The sequence below is a fragment of the Apostichopus japonicus genome, chromosome 3, assembly GCF_037975245.1.
Source record: "Apostichopus japonicus isolate 1M-3 chromosome 3, ASM3797524v1, whole genome shotgun sequence".
Classification (NCBI taxonomy): Eukaryota; Metazoa; Echinodermata; class Holothuroidea; order Aspidochirotida; family Stichopodidae; genus Apostichopus; species Apostichopus japonicus.
The window spans coordinates 19,119,436-19,141,523 of record NC_092563.1 but is presented as its reverse complement, the minus strand read 5'-3'; the positions used below and the strand labels follow the sequence as shown (position 1 = coordinate 19,141,523).

Genomic DNA, 22,088 nt, shown 5'->3' with positions numbered 1-22,088 from the left:
ACAATATGCGTGGGTGAGGTTATAGTCAAGATACCCATCAGCCGATGGTTTTTAAATTAATTAAAATGGAACAATCTCCATTTTATATCATTTTTTGTCACAAGGTTTTTAATGTCGTAATTGCTCTTCAAGGTCATAAAAATAGTGGTTTTGTTATTATTATATTTTGTGTGTTTGTGTGTGCGTCCGTGTGTTTTATTTCATCCTTTTAGCTACTAGGTAAGGTTACGTATATATTCAAGTGTAATAGGCCTGCCTTGACTGCATGAGTACCTCTCGTCTCTCTGAGTTAGATTACATTAAGTGAATACAAATCGTTTAACTCTTATCATATACACTTGAGTCTTGAGATATCAACTCACTGATTAACCCATTTTGTAGCGTAACTTAAAACAAACAAAAAAACACTTTTTGAGTGCATGCTGGTCGTTAAGTTTGCGAATTGAAACCAGTCTTACTCAATTGATCAAACAGAGGCACCCTCTTTTACCCTATTCTGTCACTTAAAGACTTGGCTAATGAGATAATAAGTAATGAATATGAATAAAAAACGACTACAATTCCTCTACAGGATACTTTGTTTTTACAATCACCTTGAAAAACTGACAAGAGAAAGCAAAGGAAAGTTACAGATTTCATCTCATATAGTGGCATTATTATATATTTACAAAATGGCCGACCCAACTTGACATCATCCTGCTGAAGTAGTGATGTCTTCTCAAGATATTTAGGTTATTGTTTATAATTTAAAAAAAAATGCCTTTTTTCATATAAGTTGATGGTTTAATATCATTCTCATTTAAATACAAACTAAATTGATAATTACTTTGTAGCATCATTGCTTTAAACCTCAAAAAATAATATATATATATATAAATCGTCATTCCTAACACACACAAACGTACACAAACGCACACGAAGACAACATCAATAGCTAAGTGTATTTTACAAATGATCCAAAAACTCTATAAAACACAAATGTATTTATAGGCTTTGTATATGTATATATATTTTGCAGCGGCAAATGTGATTGTTACTGACCTTGATTAGAAGGGATAATTACCAGTTTTCTATTTTAATGATTATAATTATATAACATTTCTACGGAACACTATATTATAGTTAAATACCTTTTTAGTGCATATACATGGCTGGATATGATATTTAACATTTTTAGTATAATGAGACGCAATTAGCTTCTTGAATTAGAAGGTTGCTTCTTCGATGAATGGCATTGTTACTTCAATAGTTAGCATTACAATAAAGTTTACTTTCTGCATGCTAAATTAGTCAGCCGATATTCACTTGATAGAATTTAAATTATATTTAATTTCACTTTTTTTTAAATCAAACTTGTCTGCTTCTGTATAACGATTTTTTATAAAAGAAACCGGCATTATGATATTATGTTTGGTTGAGGTTTACCTTCAAAACGATATTTGTAATGGCACACAATGCCAATTATATAGTTAAGTAGAACTACATTGTTTCAAGCGGCCTTATTATGCAGACGAGACTTAAAACGTTATATAGCCTACTTTTAGAAATATAAAATTAAAAAAGATCGAAATCTTTATAGAAAGTTTTCATCTTAATCTGGCATTTATTTGTACCACACTCTGATGTTTCAAAAGTACAGAGTTATACAATATATAAATCTAGGACATTTTATCATTATATTGTAAAGAGATATGTATGTCAATGATACTTTACATAGCAACCGAAATCCTTGACACGACTCCTTCACGTATTGTCAAGATATCGAGGAATTATTGGCTTCTTTCAAGACTCGCATGGTAACTACTGTGAGCCTCATATATAGTTCCACATGCATGCAAGGCTTGCGGTCAATGACTTCCACCCACTGCGATCGATTTACAGTGTCCAACATTAAGGCATACGTCAAAATGACTTGAACTGACAATATATAGGGCTATATTGCGTTCTAGAATGCACATTATTAAACACGACCGCTGGATTTATTCATGTGTTATACGGATACCACATTGGTGTTATATAGGCTATGCTTCATAAAGTGAAATATCGGTTTACTTAACTTACAAGACAAACATGTTATGACCCTTAGCGAGACGAATTACATTGTTTATAGCAAAACGATTGTAAGTTACAACATACAACCCACGCAACTAATCCAGATTTACGTTATAGCGGCCTAGCTCTTATATTCACTTGACCTGTTTAATTGCTACTTTTATACTGGCTTTAACACCGAGCAATCTTTTTTGAAATGGACATGTTTAGCTCAAAATCACCCTTTTGTAGAAAGATATTTGCCTATATTCACAACTCTTTAATAGGCTGGAATCCCAGCAGGCGCAGCGGAACGGAAAAATTATTGGGGGGGGCTAATGTGCGGAGACTACCTAAGCGGAGCGCCACCATCGGTTGGCGCGGAGCGTACAAGAAAATTTTGGGTTATTTCAAACCCCCAGATGGCCGGAAACAGCACTTCCCGTGTGTTTTATGCTGCGAATACCTAGCCCTAAAATATGGGTCTCAAGTCTGCAATTTCTCAGATTGCACGTAAAAGTCTGTAAAAACATTGTAATTTGTATATTCGATGGTGTAGCTATTATACTCGTAGTGTACTCGCAAAGACGTTTTTGAGTGTAGTAATGGCAGTGGCGGAGCTAGGGGTATTGGTCGGGGGGGGGGCAAGAATGGTCTGTAGGGGTGCTTTCGACACTATCTAAGCGGAGCGCCATTGGCGCGGAGCGTACAGAAAAATTTTGAGTAAAGATACTCCCTAGATTGCAGGAAATGACCCTTTCCGGGCCTTGCTAATTTGCAGATAAACGGAGAATAAATAGGTGTCGTCGCCATTTTGTCGGAAAATTACACCAACAGAATATGACAAATGTCAATAGGTATATGAGAGCGCAATAAAATAGTCAATAATCGCGAATAAGTAAAAAGTATAGTGAAAAGCTGAAAAGGGCGCCAGCAGTCCATTTGAATCTGTCAGGGGGGGGGGGGGACGCTCCGCCCCTGACTGTATATATGGACGCTCCGCCACTAAGTAAGGGGATGTTGGAGAACTGGCTGAAATGAGGCAAGTCATTGGCCTAAGACGAAGTTGTGTTACGCTTACTGGTACTCACACTCACCGCTTCCACTTTTCACGGGGCGTGAAGACGCGGTTGGGGTGACAATGTGGTCTATAGCCAGGGGACGGGCCGAGGGTCCCCCAGCAATTACTAAAATTATTACACCTATATAGTATACGTGTGAATCGGACAGATTGACAAGTATGCATTGAAAAATGGGCAGATGCACGTTTCGGAGCCTTGGTAAATATTGGGGGGGCTTATCATGCATTTGCCCCCTCAACTTTTTCATTGGGGGGGCTGAGCCCCCCCCCCCCCAAGCCCCCCGGTTCCGCCGCCACTGAATCCCAGTTTTCATGACTGTGGAAAAATTACCCTTCTCATGAATTTGGAATTAACCTAATAATGATCACAATTTGAGCAGCCTGTCAAACACACAAGTAATATGAACACACACCACCGCACGCGCGTCGCGAATAAATTGTTTGCACTCAATGGACAATAGTTACCGGTATATATAGGCAATAACAATTTCGTTTTCCGCCCTAAGAATTTTTGAAGCAAAACTTAGTTTCTCATTTCGCTCCCAATTTTCATCCACTGATTAGAAGAAGGCAACCTTCTTTCTTCCGTGAATTAAGCAATATATGTTATCCCTTTACGCTCTGCCTTAATATTGCTAAGACATTGCCAGTTTTATAACAATTTTTCATTAAATTTTATATCTTGAAAATGATTGAGATGACGAAAAAATAAGGCCGAAAGAAAGAAAGAAAACGTTTGAGTTTTGATAACCAATTTGGTTATAAACTATGGATAAATACCAAAGAACGATAAGATCTCTTTTAATTTTAAAACTGCACATTCATGCAAGGTCGTGCATTAATATGGACTGTGAAATATTGTTAGAATCCACGCCTTAACAGTCAAGCTGCTTTTTTTCTTTCTTTGTGTAGGTTGACAGCAATTGCCTCCAAGGAGAATAATAATAATGTCCTCGTTAATTTCAACTGTCGCTGGATCGTTTCAAGGCGACACACAAAAAACAACATGTATAAAATGAGAATAAACATTAAAAAACCCAGACAAGAGAATAAACAAAACACTTGAATTTATGATTGCTCAACCATATTCCCAGGGTTTCTCTGAGTAAAGTGCACGGGAGGCTTGCATATACAATGCCAGTAAACGGCATAAGACATATAATCACAACTGCAAATATTCCTGAGAATAAGGGTGAGAGACGTGTTAATATAATCACAAGCTGGTTTGTGGCTTGACCTGTAATAAACACGGTATACTTTTACAACACGCTATAGTCAAGGGGAAAAAATAATCTGAGGCGATGTAATAAGAGCAGGTTTTATCATACACATGTGGTCACTAAGTTTTGTTAATAAAAAAAAAGGAAATCTTGTTTTAATATCAGTCGGGCAGTTTTTGGTGTAATGTATAAGCTAAGAAGATTTTGCTCGCTACCTTAATACACACTAAAATGCCGAGTCCCTATATTGGCTTTTAGAGGATTACAATGATGATAAAAACTGATTTGATGGGTCATCGTATCATGATTGTCGAATACATCTGGTCAATGACTTACAATGCGTACAGCGACACACACGGTTACGTTTAACTTTCTCATTATAACCGTTACAATAAACTTACTTGTACTTATACAAGGTCCGTAATAAGAGGCAACTTCTGTTTAATACTCCAGGCAACTAATAACTGATCCCTTGGGTAATCTCTGGTGAGGTTGTCAGCAGGATTAACAGACAAGTATACTATTCTAGTTTACTTGAGAACACCAGCAAAAGAGAAATGAATATGGAAGATACTGGAGTAACTGGTAGCTTTTCATATTTTTCTTACAAACAATGACATGCTAATTGAAGTTAATATCAACATATGCGTAGGAGGCGGGGGCTGGGAGGACGGGGGGGGGGGAGGGGCTGCAGCCCCCAACCAATTACTTTTGGTGAAAATTCGGGCAATAAGCTGAGAATTGTTCGGGCACCTACTGAAAGAAAAATAATTTGCAATGTGTTTTTCAATGGTTAAACTTATATTATTATTATTATTATTGTAACGACTTTCCCAATAATTATAACCAATACGGAAGGTAAATAACACGTGAAATGATTGTATGTTATTGGCATGTGATGTAATAACCAATGCATGCCTATATGATATGCACATTAACATCTTGAATGCGCGAAAAAATTTGGTTATATTTTTCGAGCAAGTCGTTACCGTAGCCCCCCCCCCCCCCCCTAAAAAAAAAAAAAAATTGGACTCCTACGCCTATGAATATCAACAACACCAATGACAAGTGAGTCAAATTTTGATCTTCGTCTCCAAAACGTGTAACTGCAGCCAAGAATAGGTTGCCGCACAGCAGCTAACTGGTTTAGATATACACGAATGTATGGCCTTGCATCTAGAATTACTTATGAAATCCCCCCCCAGGCACGTAGCCACGGGGGCACGGGGCACGTGTACCTCCCCCACCTCCACCCCACCCTCAAATCATTATTTTCAAAATTTTATAGCTCAAGAAAGAAAGGTAAGGTTGTTTACGAACAGAAAATTGGAATACAAATGAAGGGAAAAAGATGGAGACGATTGCATCATTTGGCCCTGAGATATCTACAAATGTCTAACTAAGCAACAAGTAAGAAACAAAAACAGAAATAAAAACCCATCCAGGATCCAGACATCTCGATATTTTTTTCAAACAGCTGAATACTGACTGAGGAATTTAATTTCACGCAGAGAGTAACTGACATAGGTAAGTCCTTATAAGTATCCTGTTCATTTCTTCCTTGGTGTTATTCCTCAACATGCATGTCTATAAATATCATGGCAAGCCGTATGGAAATGTATTAAATAGATCAATTGCGCAGCGTGAAGTTGACTAATTACACACTACACGTGGATAAGGTTCCAACCGTTTTCTTTTCCTTGTGATTGTTTTGAACTGACTGAGGGACTCATTTAAGATGACTGTCAGCAATCATTGAACGATACATGACCTGCAATATATTGCTTCTATGTTCAAATAAAAACCAGACGCGGGATATGGATGCATCCTCTATCCCGTGGTTCGAAGTTGTAATTCTTAAATTGTATCCTTACGACAGCACATTCTTCCAACCGAATGGTTAATGATCGCTATGCTACACGCGAACTTATAAGCATGAACCAGGGTGCTCGTTCAGCTTCAAGATACGTGCTACGATGCATATTCAACTATGACATTGTCCTGCTTTAATGACATAAGGAATTGGGGTATCATACAGCTTCAGGAATTATGCTAGGATGCATACTAAACTATGGCATTGTCCTGCTTTAATGACATAAGGAATTGGGGTATCATACAGCTTTAGGGATCATGCTAGGACGCATACTAACTAAACTATGGCATTGTCCTGCTTTAATGACATAAGGAATTAGGATATCATGCAGCTTCAGGAATCATGCTAGGATGCAAACTCAAATATGGCATTGTCCTGCGTTAATGATATTGGGAATTGGGGTATCATACAGCTTCAGGAATCATGCTAGGATGCAAATTCAACTATGGCATTCTCTTTCTTTAATATACCATCATCAATCAGGATGTATACTGAACTGTTGTTAGTCATTTGTAATTAAATCAAACGTGATGAGAGCAGGGGAAATACGGGTTACGGATTAATGTTACAGAACATACTCTACATACGATAGCTGCTAGCCATATATGCTGCAATGTTCAAGGATAAGCATTAAAATGAGGTTTAATCTGGGCGAAGTTGGTAGAGAGAGAGAGACAGAGCAAGATATATAGAAGGGTTTTATGTATACATAAAAATTACATCACATGGTTTGTTCAATTCACGGAGAAACAGGGGATGTGGTGATGGGTGTGTGGGGCAGGGTAGGGGTGGGGAGGGGTGAGTAGTGGGATGAGAGTGGGATCGGACGCATCCCTTTATAAACAAAAGCCTGCAGTTGTCGTTGGACGGAATGTTAATATCATGAAAATAAATATTTACTAGGAGAGGAAGATAAATATTTCAAGAAACTGTCACTTACTTGCCACTTTAACATACATCATGACGTCATCGGTTATTAAAGTATGACTGAGGCAGATGTCTACTTGATTTAATCATAGTCAATGAGAGAAGGAAACCTTAAGTGCCAAGTTATGTTTCTATAGCTCATGATTCGTTAATTCAAGATATTCAGCTTAAAACATGTCCAATCACTGGATTGCTCCTTTAAGTTTAATATGATGACGATAATGATGACGCCGATTCCCCAGTGTAGTGGAGGCCTAAATGTTAATGTTAATACACTGTTTTATTAATTCTAATAATTCTATGGCGAACGTGTTTTTTCCCCTTTTGTAGCTTCATTTGAAATTGGAAGTATACTGGACCATGACTTGAACAACATGAGCACCCCTTATTAGATGACTTTCAACAATATTAATCTTGTGAAACATCTCTAATGCATTGTTAACATGTCATTGAGGTAATAAAAGTCTTTGTTTTCCAACTAAGATTTATATCGCATCTGAAGAGCTGACGTAATGGTCTTCATGTTAGACTATAAGAGGTTCAGCCATTCTAATTGATGAGAACGATATCTGAAAAGGGTAATTCATCGAGAAAAAAAAAAAAAAAAAAACTTGGTAAGAAATACCTTGATTAATATCAGTGTTATTTCTTTGTTTTCGTAAGGACTACACTATAAATTACCGGAACTAATTTTGTGCCTATGTTGTCACCCATTAAATTTATTTATCGCGAACGTTACTACGCGGTCACGTCCGTATCCAAAACAAATTGATAGCGGTTTTTGAACATATTCGTGATTATTAGATACAAACATCAGATCACAAAGATTGTGACGTAAACGCGTTTACTTGTTTTTAACTTATAACACTACTGCGTAATTGAACAACCGCAAATCATCGACAGGTTTTGTGTGAATAGATGAGGCCCCAATCTGTATTAAATAACCATCGTAGGGCAACATGTTCATGTTTTAGTATCGCTCTATATAATGTCAATTAAAACTGAGCCGAGTTTACAAAAACAACCGGATTTTCGATCCAGCTTTCTCATGCAGCGCTCCCAATCGGTGTCAGGCTGATAACATCTTCCGGCCATTTTGTTTTCCGATTGGAAAGTTGCATACTAATCATCTTTGGCATAACACCTGGGTGTTTTTTTGTGTTTCAATAAAGCTTATCTATACTAAGGTGTATAGCTTTATATATATATATATATATATATATATATATATATATATATATATATATATATATATATATATATATATATATATATATATATATATATATATATATATATATATATATATATGGCAACGCCAAAGGGAATGATATTATACTTGCAATAGAGGTGAAAATCAAGTTCAAAATCATTCATCATTCACAGACGAGAAATACTATTTCTGCAAAAAAAGTTGTAATGTTGATGACGTTGTATACACATCTGAAGATTGAAAGTTATAATCAAACATTTCCAAATGTATCTTTCACACTCGGTATATAAAATAACAAGAAGATTATCCTAAGGATTATCTGCCATAATCATAATCATAGACCACCGACTGGGACCCACTTCTTTAGCCGGCGGGGATTTCGCCATCCCAAATAAGTTACATTCATTCAACTATATATCAAGGAAAGGACGAGAATTTCCAATAACAATGTGAAATGGATTTACTTTTTTTTGCCACCGGAATGTCCCTTTAAATTTATAGTTTGAATAACAATGATCTATTTGTTTCGAGACAAAAACATTCTTCTCACTTTCCATTCAAGATGACAATTCGCCACCCTCGGAGGGCTTTAATAACGAATATATCTTCTTGCCTAAAGCCTTTAGTAACAGTTTAATAATTCTAAGAATAAGAAGTACACTAACCACAATATAGATCAATATAAGATAAGTGACAAGGTGTTGGAGCTTGTTCTAATATTTCGCTTGTCACATTTTACCTGTTTACTGTTCAGTTACCTAGAATTCTAATTTAGTGGTGCGTGGATGAACGCTCTACTTAAAACACCAACGTGCAAAAGTCTCAAACACACAAATATACTCAAACACTTATAAAGATGCTAAGAAGGAAAATGTTAAGATTAATTTAACAGTCTATAAGCATATATAAATAACAGGCATTGTGTTATTTCTAGTTGTCAAAAATAGTGATTTCTATAAGCATTTACGGTCATCCAAGTGTAAACTGACTCGAGGCTAGGATAAATAACAAACCATACATGCCATAAGGGCATACAATGTATTTTCGACAAAACAATATATAGTTAATGTTCTTGAAAAATTAGATCATTTCTCAAGCGTACCGGAAATTCCTGTACTAAAAACGTATTGTCTGGTATAATACGTCTGAAACAATCAAGATTAAAGAATAAACAAAAATGAAAGATTAAGAATTACCAAATAAATGAGACCAAGTGAAGGTTTATAGACTGGACTAGTGTTTCCTTGCGCTAGCCACATGTTTGTGCATTATACGCGCGCCTGCAGTGATTATTTTGATATCTGCGCCAGTTCCTATAATGATACTGTTTTATCATTAACCTATGTGAATATCCTGGCCACAATGACACCCAGATCCAAAGCAGTCCGACAATTTGTTCTAAACTTTTTTGCTACATTATAGCTCATGTTATTTGTTAACTCTGCTTGACTTTAATAAATATGTAATTAATTTACATCTGATCACACTAGAGCAAAACAGCCCTGTAAAGGTATGTATTGACATATTATTGAAACTAGGTGATTAAATGTTTAACCAAATATCTATCCACAGACCCCTAGAGATGATGCCATTTGCACGGAGCCCCATGACATATAAGGAATCACCAATGTGCCCAGCCCCAGCCCCAGCCCAAGCCCTAGCCCAGCCCAGCCCAGCCCCAGCCCCAACCCCAGCCATATCATGGCTGGGGATATGGTCAGGAGGAGATGTCTGTTTTCTTTGTCCAGAATGGAAATGGAACAGACTCGTTCTTCTGCCTGTCTTGGCAGCACATGCCGTATAAACAAGTCAGTAAAGTCGTCACGAGCCAATTTGTATTTACGGACCCCATGGTTCCTGAACTCAAGAGGACCCCTTTGTCCCCATAGGGACCTCAGAAGATTTCCCTGGTTCCCCTAGAGACCCACATTCTACAGATTCAGAAGGACGGAACGATCCAATACCAAAGATACACATGGGATGAATGGTTATAGCAATCAACAGACTGAACATTCTGCTCTCTTGAACAATTCCAGTCATTTTAATGATGTATACACGACCGAACAAGATTCATTACATACCAACGTCTCATCAGTTTACAATTAAAGTCCCACTGAAACAACACGGTAGTAACCTTGATACATTATCATAATGTAGTATATATACCCATATAGTAACCTTAGGAGTATTAACAGTGGCACTGCCAAATGTACACCATATATATATATATATATATATATATATATATATATATATATATAAATTTACGATTTTCATATATATATATATATATATATATATATATATATATATATATATATATATATATATATATATATATATATACAATTGAAATCGTAATGAGTTGGAAAATCAAGAACAGTGAAAAAACTTCCAGCCTCCACCGGGTGTCGACCCCGGGCCTCCCGCTTTGTATTCGGACCCCTAACCACTAGGCTATGGACGCTGATTGTATGTCCAGAGGTTCAAAACCGGTAAGGGAGGTCGTAGTTCCACTGTAGGAGTTAGTCACCTGTATCGAACAATACTAGTTCTGTTTTTGGTTACATATTTGCCATACTCTAGAGATCAAACATGATGCTAACCAACTCGAAATCATTTGTGATTCCTAAAGCCGGATCTCGAAAGAGATACTTTGAACAGACTTAATTTATGCGTGTGTGTGTGTGTGTTCACTTGTTAGTATATAATATGCTGTGATATTATATCAGGTTCGATGGGGCGGTGTAAAGTGATAGGAATTTATTTAACAACCGAAATAGTTATATTAGGAGATACGCATCCCCCAGGGTTCATTTACTTTGTATATTAACATATGCTTTTAACTACTTTGGACTCCCTTACTGACAGCAGAGAGTACTCACAGAGATCGATCTTCAAAATGGGGTTTCAAACTCACTCTAGGATCAATGAAGGTATACAACTGTTAAATAATGCAATTAATGATAAGAATAAGAATTAAAAAGAAATAATCAAGGCAATAAAACAAGAACAAATTACTCTGGAACACACACTCGCACATACACGCACATACACTCAAAAATTGGTAGGAAATTAATAATGGTTGATTGCTAGGTAAGAAATGTTATGTACATAAGATAGCAAGCAACCCAATCAGACAGTTTTATACTAAAACATATACGTAACATTTATTATTTGGGGGGGGGGGTGCAGGGAGGGGAGGGGAGCGGAGGGGGATCAGATGGGGAAGTTCTGTAACAATAGAATCGGATTCCATGTTTCCCGCTTTTCACTTTCTATCATTTAGACATGTTTCGATAGAAAAAAAAAAATCGATATCCTTAAACTTGCCATTTAGTTGAACAACGTCTCATTACCTATATACAACACCAGATATTTCGAGGTACTTAAATATTTCAGAGAGTGAAACAGAAGTAATCTTATCTACAGAAGGTAACATCATCCTCCATCCAACATTTCAAAGAGGAATTGAGATTCAATATTCATTGAATTTGATTGTAAATGAGCCGTCATTTCATGTCTCATCAACAATCAATTTCACTGGCTACATCCGCGTTCTATACAAACACATGTTGTTTGATATGTATCGCTCAGTTCATGCTGTTGTCATGACAATATTATTCAGCTGTAACAAAATAAATCTTTCGTTTTGGTTAGTGTGTGCGTGCATGTTCAAATTGTGTGTTTACAGTAAACAGTCCCATTGATAATAACAGCCCCATAATGCTGCCGATGTCAATCACAAAGATTGACTATCATTTTCACATGAACTGTAAGGAGAAATCGGCAAGATAGTCCTCTGTATTACAAAACACTATCACAGTACAAGAGATATATGATCTTTCTGAATCTGTTTACTAATCACTGTGTGGAATTTCTCATTTACTTACGTTTACATTGATGGCAAGTTGATATAAACAGAAAGTTACTGGATTACATTTCTAGTCAAGTCCAGCGAAATGAGGACCCACCATATTCCTGGTAGACTATATGTTCTTTGCATCGTTTGCGATGGAGAGTAGAATTGTGTCAGTTTTAGGTCATCAGGAATTCGGTAAAGGGTGATGGGAAGGAGCAGAGAAGGAGAAGAGGATGGGGAGGAGAGGATCGGGATGTAGGAGAGGGAAGGGATGGAGGCGAGGAAAGAGGAGGAGGAGAGGGGGGGGGAAGGAAGTAGATAAAGGCACGAGGTATAGAGAGGATGATATCCGTGTACCGGCGGTTTACAACTTCATCTGCATCAGTATGGGTCTGTATTTGATGTACCGCCAAAATTTAAAGTGCAAATTGTCCAAATTCATTAAGAGGAATGAGATGGGCGTGGGGACGACTTGGGTGATTGAAACGCCACATAGGGTGGATGGGGACAGGGGTGTCCGACGATTGCGTTCTATTTACTATTATTTATGCGGATTCATAACATTTGAAGGGAAAAACAACACACATTACTTTTACAGTATATGTTGGGTGAATGTTTAGACAATTGTTGATCACACTGTAGAATACTATCTCTCCATTTGGCCATGAATGAATGAATGGTCGGTCTTATGTTAATAGTGGCCATCATATCACGAGAGATCAGTGCGCTTCGGCTATGTGCGTGTGTACCGTATGTGCGCGTTTTCTTGTGTGTTAAAGCATGTCTTTGTGTTTTTTATTCCGAAATCCCGCGTCGCAACGCCCTGGAGATATACTTGCTTGATTTCCGCACTGTGTTTTAATTTGCCGTATTATATGAACATTTCGCTGCAATAACAGATAAAGTATATCTTAACAACAAATACATTGGGATTTTCCGGTATGATTCTTCATCTATACTTTTCCTACATCCCTATATAAATCTTGTTGGACACACTACTTCCCTGACATTAAAAAGTAATCGGTCCGGAAGGCAGTTGTTTTACGACGCTTATAAGCCGCACATATTCATGTGGGAGATGCAGAATTGATTATTTCACTTAGCCTTCGCGTCGGTTGGCTAACCAATCTGACAGTTTCAAAGGCTCATTTGGGGACTTAAAAAACATTTTGGAAGAACGTTTCTGTTGGAAAGACTTTGGATTTCTCCTGAATGATAAATCCACCTCATACTTTGGCTTCCGGGGTTAAAACCCAGGCCCTTCCAGGTGCCATGTTGCATTACTTCTAAGCCCGTTACTGCCCCCTGTATCCACTCAACTGCAGTACGACGTACTTCTGATTTCTGTTGAGCTCTATCCTCCTGTTACGGTTCCTTATCTGTATACTACGGAAGAACCGTAGTGTGGTCGCCATCTTATAAATATGGCGAAGCAGTTTCACGAAAAGATCGGCGTAGTCCAACGAATGCGCCCGTGTTAGATTGTTCATCGAGTTAGATTTTTCATCATTAAGTGTATGCGCACACGAGTTAGATTGTTCATCATTAAGTGTATGCGCACACGCTGTAAGATGTCAGGTGTTGAAACCATGCGCGTGCAGGTGTTGGCGTTTATTGGCTAAACCTTTTTTATTCTTTTGTGTATATGTGTGAGAAGTATAATTTTCATAAACTTAACGCATATACATAATCTTTGCTTACAATACAACAGTGAACTTTATCCTTGCATGGATTTGGTGAATGTGTCTTTCATCACCGTGAAACTTGATTAGTATTCAACGTATAGAAGTGTGACGTGATAAGAAGGCTCCACCATGCAGTCATCCATTTACAAGCATATACCTTACAGCTTACCATTCAAGAAGTGAAGAAACATTTTGCGTTAAAGCTTGTTAGATACTCAATTTATGCAATTGATATCGTGGTTGTCAGATACTGTATATAGAGCGACTGTGAACAGTTAAACCAGGGAGTTGTTCCATAACAACTCCCTGGTTAAACGTTAACAATAAATGCCTAAAAAAAGCCTTTAAACACCACCAAATATTTTGCAGTGGTCGGTCGTAAATTTACAAATTGTTAACGCGATTGATTTCACATCATATGTACGTATACAGACAACCAAATTTTACTCGTCGTAACATTTAATACTTGCAAGTGGGTAGAATTTATTCATAATGCCGAGTCCCTTATTAAACAAAAACTAATTTTATCCTGTGTATATCATAAATCTAAATGGACGATTCACCACTCAATGTTTATACGAAGGAACATCTCCCTGTTAATACGTACTTATAAAATACTCATTCATTTTCTATGAGGTATATGTATCAATACACTCAATACACCGACAGCCTGTTACCTCAGCTTATACATAAAGGTGTCGTGATGTGAATAGAAGCTCATTTGTCAATCTTAAAAGACTATGATCTTAATGGATACAGTCGCCGAGTAATGTTGGTGGTAGTAACACGCATGCGCATTTCACTGATATTCACATTGGAAACTATTATATTGCAGTGACGTATGTAATTACTCTTTTATACTGGTAATTGAGATAAGATTGTCTGAATTTATAGAATAAGTGGATTGTTTGAAAATGTTTCCATTTTAAATCGATTTTATATGACCCTTATACACTTTTTACACAAAAGAGGTTTAGAATAAAGTAGTTGAATAATCACGAGGTGAATTTATTCAACGATAAACTGAACAATGGGAAGATATAATGCACGTCACGTGCAATAATATAACTTCACGATTTGGATCATCAATAGTTACATTTTGGTCTCCATTTCAAGAAACGTATAGCTTAAGGTGGTTTATTCCATAAATGTGGTCTTTATTAATTTTTCTTATTAGTGCTTAATTGTTTAAAATTTCTCAGTCAGTTTCCCGCTTTCCTTTTCTACATATTATATATATATATATATATATATATATACATATATATATATATATATATATATATATATATACATATATATACATTTATATATATATATATATATATATATATATATATATATATATATATATATTATTTACGCGAGTGAGAGTATACCTAATTGAGCACTAGTATCTTCAATACATTCCCCCATAATACTCCGAGAGACAACTACGAGAACAACTTTACTTCGCGAGGCCGAGGCCGAGCAGAGATAACTTTGCTAGGATAAAAGTTTACAAGTAAGGACTCGCTACAAGCTGGTCTCTTACCTTTCCTCAAGCTACGAGAAGTGTATATGTTCAAACTATCAACAATGTAGCTTTTGAATGTAGCTTCTTGCAGTCTGTATATGGCGTCAACCCCCAACCCGTCCCCCACCCCAGCTCAACTTCCCAATTTATTATCAGTATATATATATAGGAGATTTATTAATAGCCGATTTTGAGATATTACAAGGGCCCAATTTTCGGATCACGTGGAGAAAATAATGGATCCAACAGTAACCAAGGAAATGGTACTCCAGAGGACCATTTTCCTGCTGAAACTGGGCCTTTCTTGTGTTACATAAAAAGCTTTACAATAGTTTATAAAAAATAACCTTTTTCGAACAATAAACTTATTGGGCAATTCGACAGCGCCGGTGGGAAGTGGGATGCGTGGAGTGGCGTTCCTCTCTCTATATACCAAGTACAAGATGCACGTTAATCGTCAATTGACCTCTGGCTATTTGATCCGTCGAAGAGAGGAATTGTCTAACGGCTCCAACGTAAATTAAGCAGGCGCTGATGATGTCTTTAAATCGCATTCAGCAAGATAGTACAATTTCAAAATAAGTAAATTTACAAGTTTCCTTTTCTTTTTGAATCTATCAGTCACGTTTAATTATTTAATCTTACCATTAGGTTCAATGTATATCATATTCATGCATGTTTTTTATCTTTTGTAGTCAAGTTTCTCGTTATGTGTGGTACATACATGACTAAAACTATATACAACACGATTCCAAACACTGCTGACCCGAAAAAAAATGGGTGGGGGGGGGGGGAGGATAAATGTTCTCACCTGTGATTAAACTATCGTTGTCAGGCCATTCGCTATCCACACACGATAAAAATTCCTGGACTACAGATGATTTACCTACACCGGACTCACCAAGAACAACGACTTTCAATGAAGACAGAGGAGCTGGTCTGCTTGGATTCTGAATCTGTAGGTTACTCAGCATAAGGAATGGGAGACTGGCACTTCTTGATCGAGCATGGCGTCGAAGAGGTATCAAGGGGCTATCCGATGGTTGTAAACGTAAATGTAAATCCCTAGATGGAATTTGTTCGTTCGATTGGTTTGAGCATTCTTTTAAGACCTCTATTTCTGTCGTATTTTCTTGGTGAGTCGCCAGTGACGATATGGTCCACCTGCTAGAGGAATGGCTATTTCTTTGCGACGGTGGCGTTAGTGCTGGACGCGGTGTCTTCTTAGCGAGGAGAGGTGAATGTTCATAGGTCTCCGCTTTGTCGCTGTCGATAGTCTCGGAACTAGACATAGCAGTTGGTCGATCGAGCTCCAAGTTGGAAAGCCGCTCGATCGTCATTTGGACAAAAAGATAAATCAAATAGTTGCTTGCAGGTTCACAAACGTTTGGTTGATTTCTTCTTGCAATGCAGGACCCCTTTTCGGTTTGTGCCCGCTATCGATGGTTGTTCATTTGTGCGATTTCTCCGCTCTTGATATTCTCTGCCAATACCGCGCCGTGTCTCTGTTTCCCCCCGAACTTGACAAAATGGTCAAACTTGCGCACCAGATTTGATATCACACGGAATTATTACGAGAGCAATCACAAGTCCCGATTCGACATCCACGGGTTTTTCTGTTTCTCTTCACTTAAAAAATAAAATCTGATGTAAGCCCAAAACCCAGAGTTCCTATAAAACCAATGTTTTGTTGAAGCTTATCTATCGTAGATAACATACTTGCTTCTACAAAACGATTCCAATATGATTCTGACTTGGTTTCGCTGTGATTGTTTTCAATCTCTTTGAAGCTCCGCTCGTAAAGTCGTACCTTTTTATATCACAGATGACTCGGTGCACGAAAATAGATAACAACAGCATGCTCGAAATGAGCAATATGTATCATCATTGGTGATAAATCACGTCAGCCAAACACACAACACAACACACACGCCCATCTACTGAAGATGAAACGTTGGGATATTTTGCAATGAACAAAGTGGGTATTCTCGACTGGAAGAGAAAGTGTTGTCATAACGAAGAAGACGTAGAAGATGATGAAATGAGCACACACATACACACACACACACACAATCACATTATTATTTGTATTCAGTGTAACCTAGTCAGGCAGAAGGAGAATACAGAAGAAAGGGAGATTTGAAATAATGATAACAGTTTTTTTTTAAATTGATTTTTTCTTTTTTGTAGAAGAAGGAAATATGGCGTATAGGATTAATGCTTTTCTTTTGAGATTCGCGTGAAATTGATGCTTGAACTATAAAATTGGACGCACGCATTTAATTTAAATATACCAAACCATGATTACAATCGCTTTGTTTTTGTTTTGCTTTGTAATATATAAATATATATATATATATATATATATATATATATATATATATATATATATATATATATATATATATATATATGGAGCACGCGGAAGGATTATTACTGTAAAGTATTTTAAGAAGGATAACCTACAAATGTTAGTGTTACATGGACTGTTGGAATCAACCTACAAAGTTCAGTCCTACTGCCGCCTTTTTGTCATACCGACCTAACAAATTGAATGTAAATATTCGCCAAAAAGGATGTATTTTACACAAAAATGAGATGCAATCGTAAGAGTCGAGCCCAGATAAGACAGATACACACAGTTAACATCTTCTCAGCATTCGTCTAAGCACCTGTATCGGTAGACATTCTGAATATTTGGACGATACGTCACCATGACTTAACGTCGCTTCCTTGTGCATGAGTCAACAAGACGTATGGTACGGTCATATACATTACTAAATCATATCCACTGTTGACTGGTACCTCCTGAAGGGTAGATGGCCTTCAGATGACGAAATTATGGTCAGTGAATCTCTCATCATGATGTACAGCATAGAAAATTACAATTAGCAATCAACAGTATATAAATGACATGTAACACATACGTAATAAATTATTATGATGACAATTATACCTATATATATATATATATATATATATATATATATATATATATATATATATATATATATATATATATATATATATATATATATATAAACATTTTGGCGTCAATTGGTGCATCCCGAGGCCTATTTAAAAACTACGTCGATATAATGATGTATAAAAGCAAGATTATGCTAATAAATACTCTTGAATTGTAAAAAAGCTCCCCCGACTGAATATTTCACCCCAGACGTACATTGGAGGCGGTACCATGCACCGTGAACCATGCACCCCCACACCCCCTCCCTCCCTCTACGTAAGCCGCAGCTGGAGGGATCCTGTTTAAAATGTAACTTTGATGGACAGTACCAGCCGTCTTTAACATGAGGCAGATGTTGTGGTGATGTTACCTATCGTCTGGGAAATACATGCGGGGGAGAACAGACGAGACAGTTTGGCTGTCATGCGGTCATTGTTGTTCAGTACCTTAAAAGGCTGACTATAGGCACATAATTAATTTTGTTGTTAAAATTGGGCAAACAAGAGACATTTACTGCCTCACACTTACAATAATTGTTAGAATTAATTGTATAATTAACATTTAGGCATGCACTGGTGATTCGATGCCATGCATCAAGTTGCCTTAAAGGAGCATTCTATAGAGTCTTAATTTATTTTAAGGCTTCATATCATGAGCACTGCAAGATAGCTATAGAATCATTACTATACCGCTCAACATGTTCGTCTTTCTTCTTGGACTATAGGGTTATCTAGAACACAACATCTCCTCCTAAAGGTTTAAATATAACCGCGGCCTGGTTTAACTAAAAAACAAATTCCCTTTTTAGTTCTTTAAGATGTATTTCGTGTTCGACTTTAACATTTGTTTTACTTTGACTATAGAAGCCATGATGGTAATTATGTTTACACAGAAACCCTATATATATATATATATATATATATATATATATATATATATATATATATATATATATATATATATATATATATATATATGTATATATATATATATATATATATGTATATATATATATATATATATATATGTATATGTGTATATATATATATATATATATATATATATATATTTATATATATATATATATATATATATATATATATATATATATATATATATATGACATCCTGACTCTCATCAACAGACTATTTATAGTATAATAAGCACGATGAAGTCACGCAAACAGCAACGGTAATTTGGGGAGTTTGCGGTCTCTTTATAGACAAAAACGATGTAAAGTATTATAGGATAACGTCACAGACTATATAGAAGTGCTTGGTATTGATCGTTTTTCCTGCGTTTATTTTTAGGTTGATGACGGAGGGTGTTGTTTACAAACAATCAAAGTTTTCGACGGTCTTTATTTCTTGCAGACTTTTCAATAAACACGTTTCCTAGTAGCACATTTTAATGTATTACACGTGTTGACAGATAGACAGGTAAAATCTCAAATAATTAACCAAAAAAGTTCTTAAAACATCTGAAGGAACCATAAGATTTGCCGCAGCTTGTAAACAAAAGCATTATTTGTCACGACTGGTAAAATTTATCATTTTCATTTATTTCCCACACGAAATCAGAATTCGTTTTATCGGGAGGGGGTGGAGAGGGGGCGGGGGGGGGGGGTGGCGTGGCGTGGCGGAGTGTCCATCAAAAGTACGCTTATCACTTACATGTGACATATTACGTTAACAGGTTTCTCATTTACAGGATCATGATTTATCATAGACGCATAATTAAATTTTATATATTGTAAACCATTTAAACACACTGATGTCATTTCTGGTTGTATTTCTATATAAACACTTTTTTATAATTTGTGAGAGTTAACCATTTGAATAAGTGACAGGTTATCAACTAAATTGACTGGATTATGAAGTCTATATATAATACACAGACCATTGGATCAGTTCATAAACATAGAAACCACCAAATATGGGGAAAACATAAGACTTTGTTGTTATGTTCTCACGTGGCGCGTTTACAATGCAACGTAATCAAACGGTGCACGCTCTTGTTTATATGAAGTTAAACAGAGCATGTATTGAGTTGAGTTATAATTTATAAAACATGGATTAACATTAGTGAGAGCGTGGTGGCCAATTGGCTAAGGCGTCGGACTCGTGATCCAAGGATTGCTGGTTCGATTCCTTCCTAGTTCATTACGTTGTGTCCTTAGGCAAGATACTTTATCTCACTTGCCTCTCTCCACCCAGGAGAAAATGGGTATACCTGTGAGGTAACTTGTCATTGGGCGCAGTATAAAACTGCTGCCGACTGGAAGGATTGTCTCTGGGACGAGGTTATCATTGACCAGGGGTAATTTAACGTCTGTAAAGCGCTTTGAAGCTATCGCTGGTATAAAGCGTTATATAAAAGCAAATATTATTAAGTATTAGTTTTCAGGAATGCACCGAGGAGCCGATGTTATCATATGTGGAGCATTCCAGGGTTGTAGCATATTTCACGAAGATGAATATCTTGGAACCCGGAATAAAAACATATAAAACATTACCGACACTAAATGGTTCTTTCTCTTCAAGACTAGAATTCTGCTTAATTACTAGTGTTATGGAATATTAACAAATTTTGTTATTTGTCTTCTTCGTATTTCGTGCAATGGACAGACATCTAGGCTTATAGTAGTTTTTTTCTATCTTCTCACTTTTTCTCTCAGAAATATCTCTATAGTGCATGTATTATATTTTATTTTAGTCTTTACCAATGTTCCCTTATTCCAGTTTCATAGACAATATTTAGTTCACGTTTCGGTTGGTTCTTGACTGATAAAAATAGCCTCCAATAATATAATAAAGTCCGTGTGTGTCATCATGTGATAAAAATAGAATCATTACATCTCCTCGACTATTGTTGACTCATGTTTGTGGCTAAAAGTGACAAAAACAATCGCCTTTTTTACATTAAATAGCTTGCAGCTAAACCCAAATATCCCTAAGAAAGGGGTGAAAAAATAAAGAAAAGATTGAATATATAGATAGGGTGTTCACATTTGTTATTGACTATTATTTCTTTTGAGGAAAGAATTCTTTTTCTCTCAGAAATATCTATTCCATTGACTTGCATGTTTTAAATATAATAATTTCTTTTCCGGATCAGGTCTCATATAAACACCCAATTAAATATATTCTATTGTTTCTTCATTATTTGAAAAACAAATGAGTCAAATGATACAGATTATGCGTATGTATGTGTTTGTTTGTTTTCATGTGTTGATTTTATCGATTAGATTTTTTGCTATATTATATTATAACGGTTGCCATGGAATGCTGCCAAAAACAGAGTAAACTGCTCAATACTATAGAATTGTATTCAAAATTGCAAAATTTACAATTCCTTTATTACTCTTAAAAACGAAAGTTCCCAGAAGTTATTAACGAAAATAAATCAAAGTGGTCCTTTTGGTATATGATAATGATAATTAACATAATAACATCGCTAAATCGCAAAGTAGGTAAAAACAGCGGTTGCATAAAAATGATATAAGTTTAAATGTAGTGTAAGAGAGGAGTTGAAATTAATCCCTTTAAAGCAACAATTTCAGGGAATTCAGAGAAATGTATAAAATTTATTTTCGTGGTAGGTACATCTAAAACCGAACAGGGGCAAGGTTACCGTATTAACGGCGATAAATTACATTGTTTTAATTATTACCATCACAAAATTACAAAGTATATGTTTATACTAATAACAA

General features: G+C 36.2%; 1 protein-coding gene across 1 annotated transcript in view; it reads right to left on the bottom strand.

Moving 5' to 3' along the window:
• The window catches only part of LOC139965343 (GTP-binding protein GEM-like), a 36,218-nt gene extending 18,944 nt beyond the window's left edge, over positions 1 to 17,274 (bottom strand). The window contains exon 1 of the mRNA XM_071967592.1: positions 16,220 to 17,274. Within this exon, the coding sequence (XP_071823693.1) occupies positions 16,220 to 16,748 (529 nt within the window). The 5' untranslated portion in view covers positions 16,749 to 17,274. The remainder of the gene's footprint in view (positions 1 to 16,219) is intronic.
• Between the last annotated feature and the right edge of the window lie 4,814 nt (positions 17,275 to 22,088).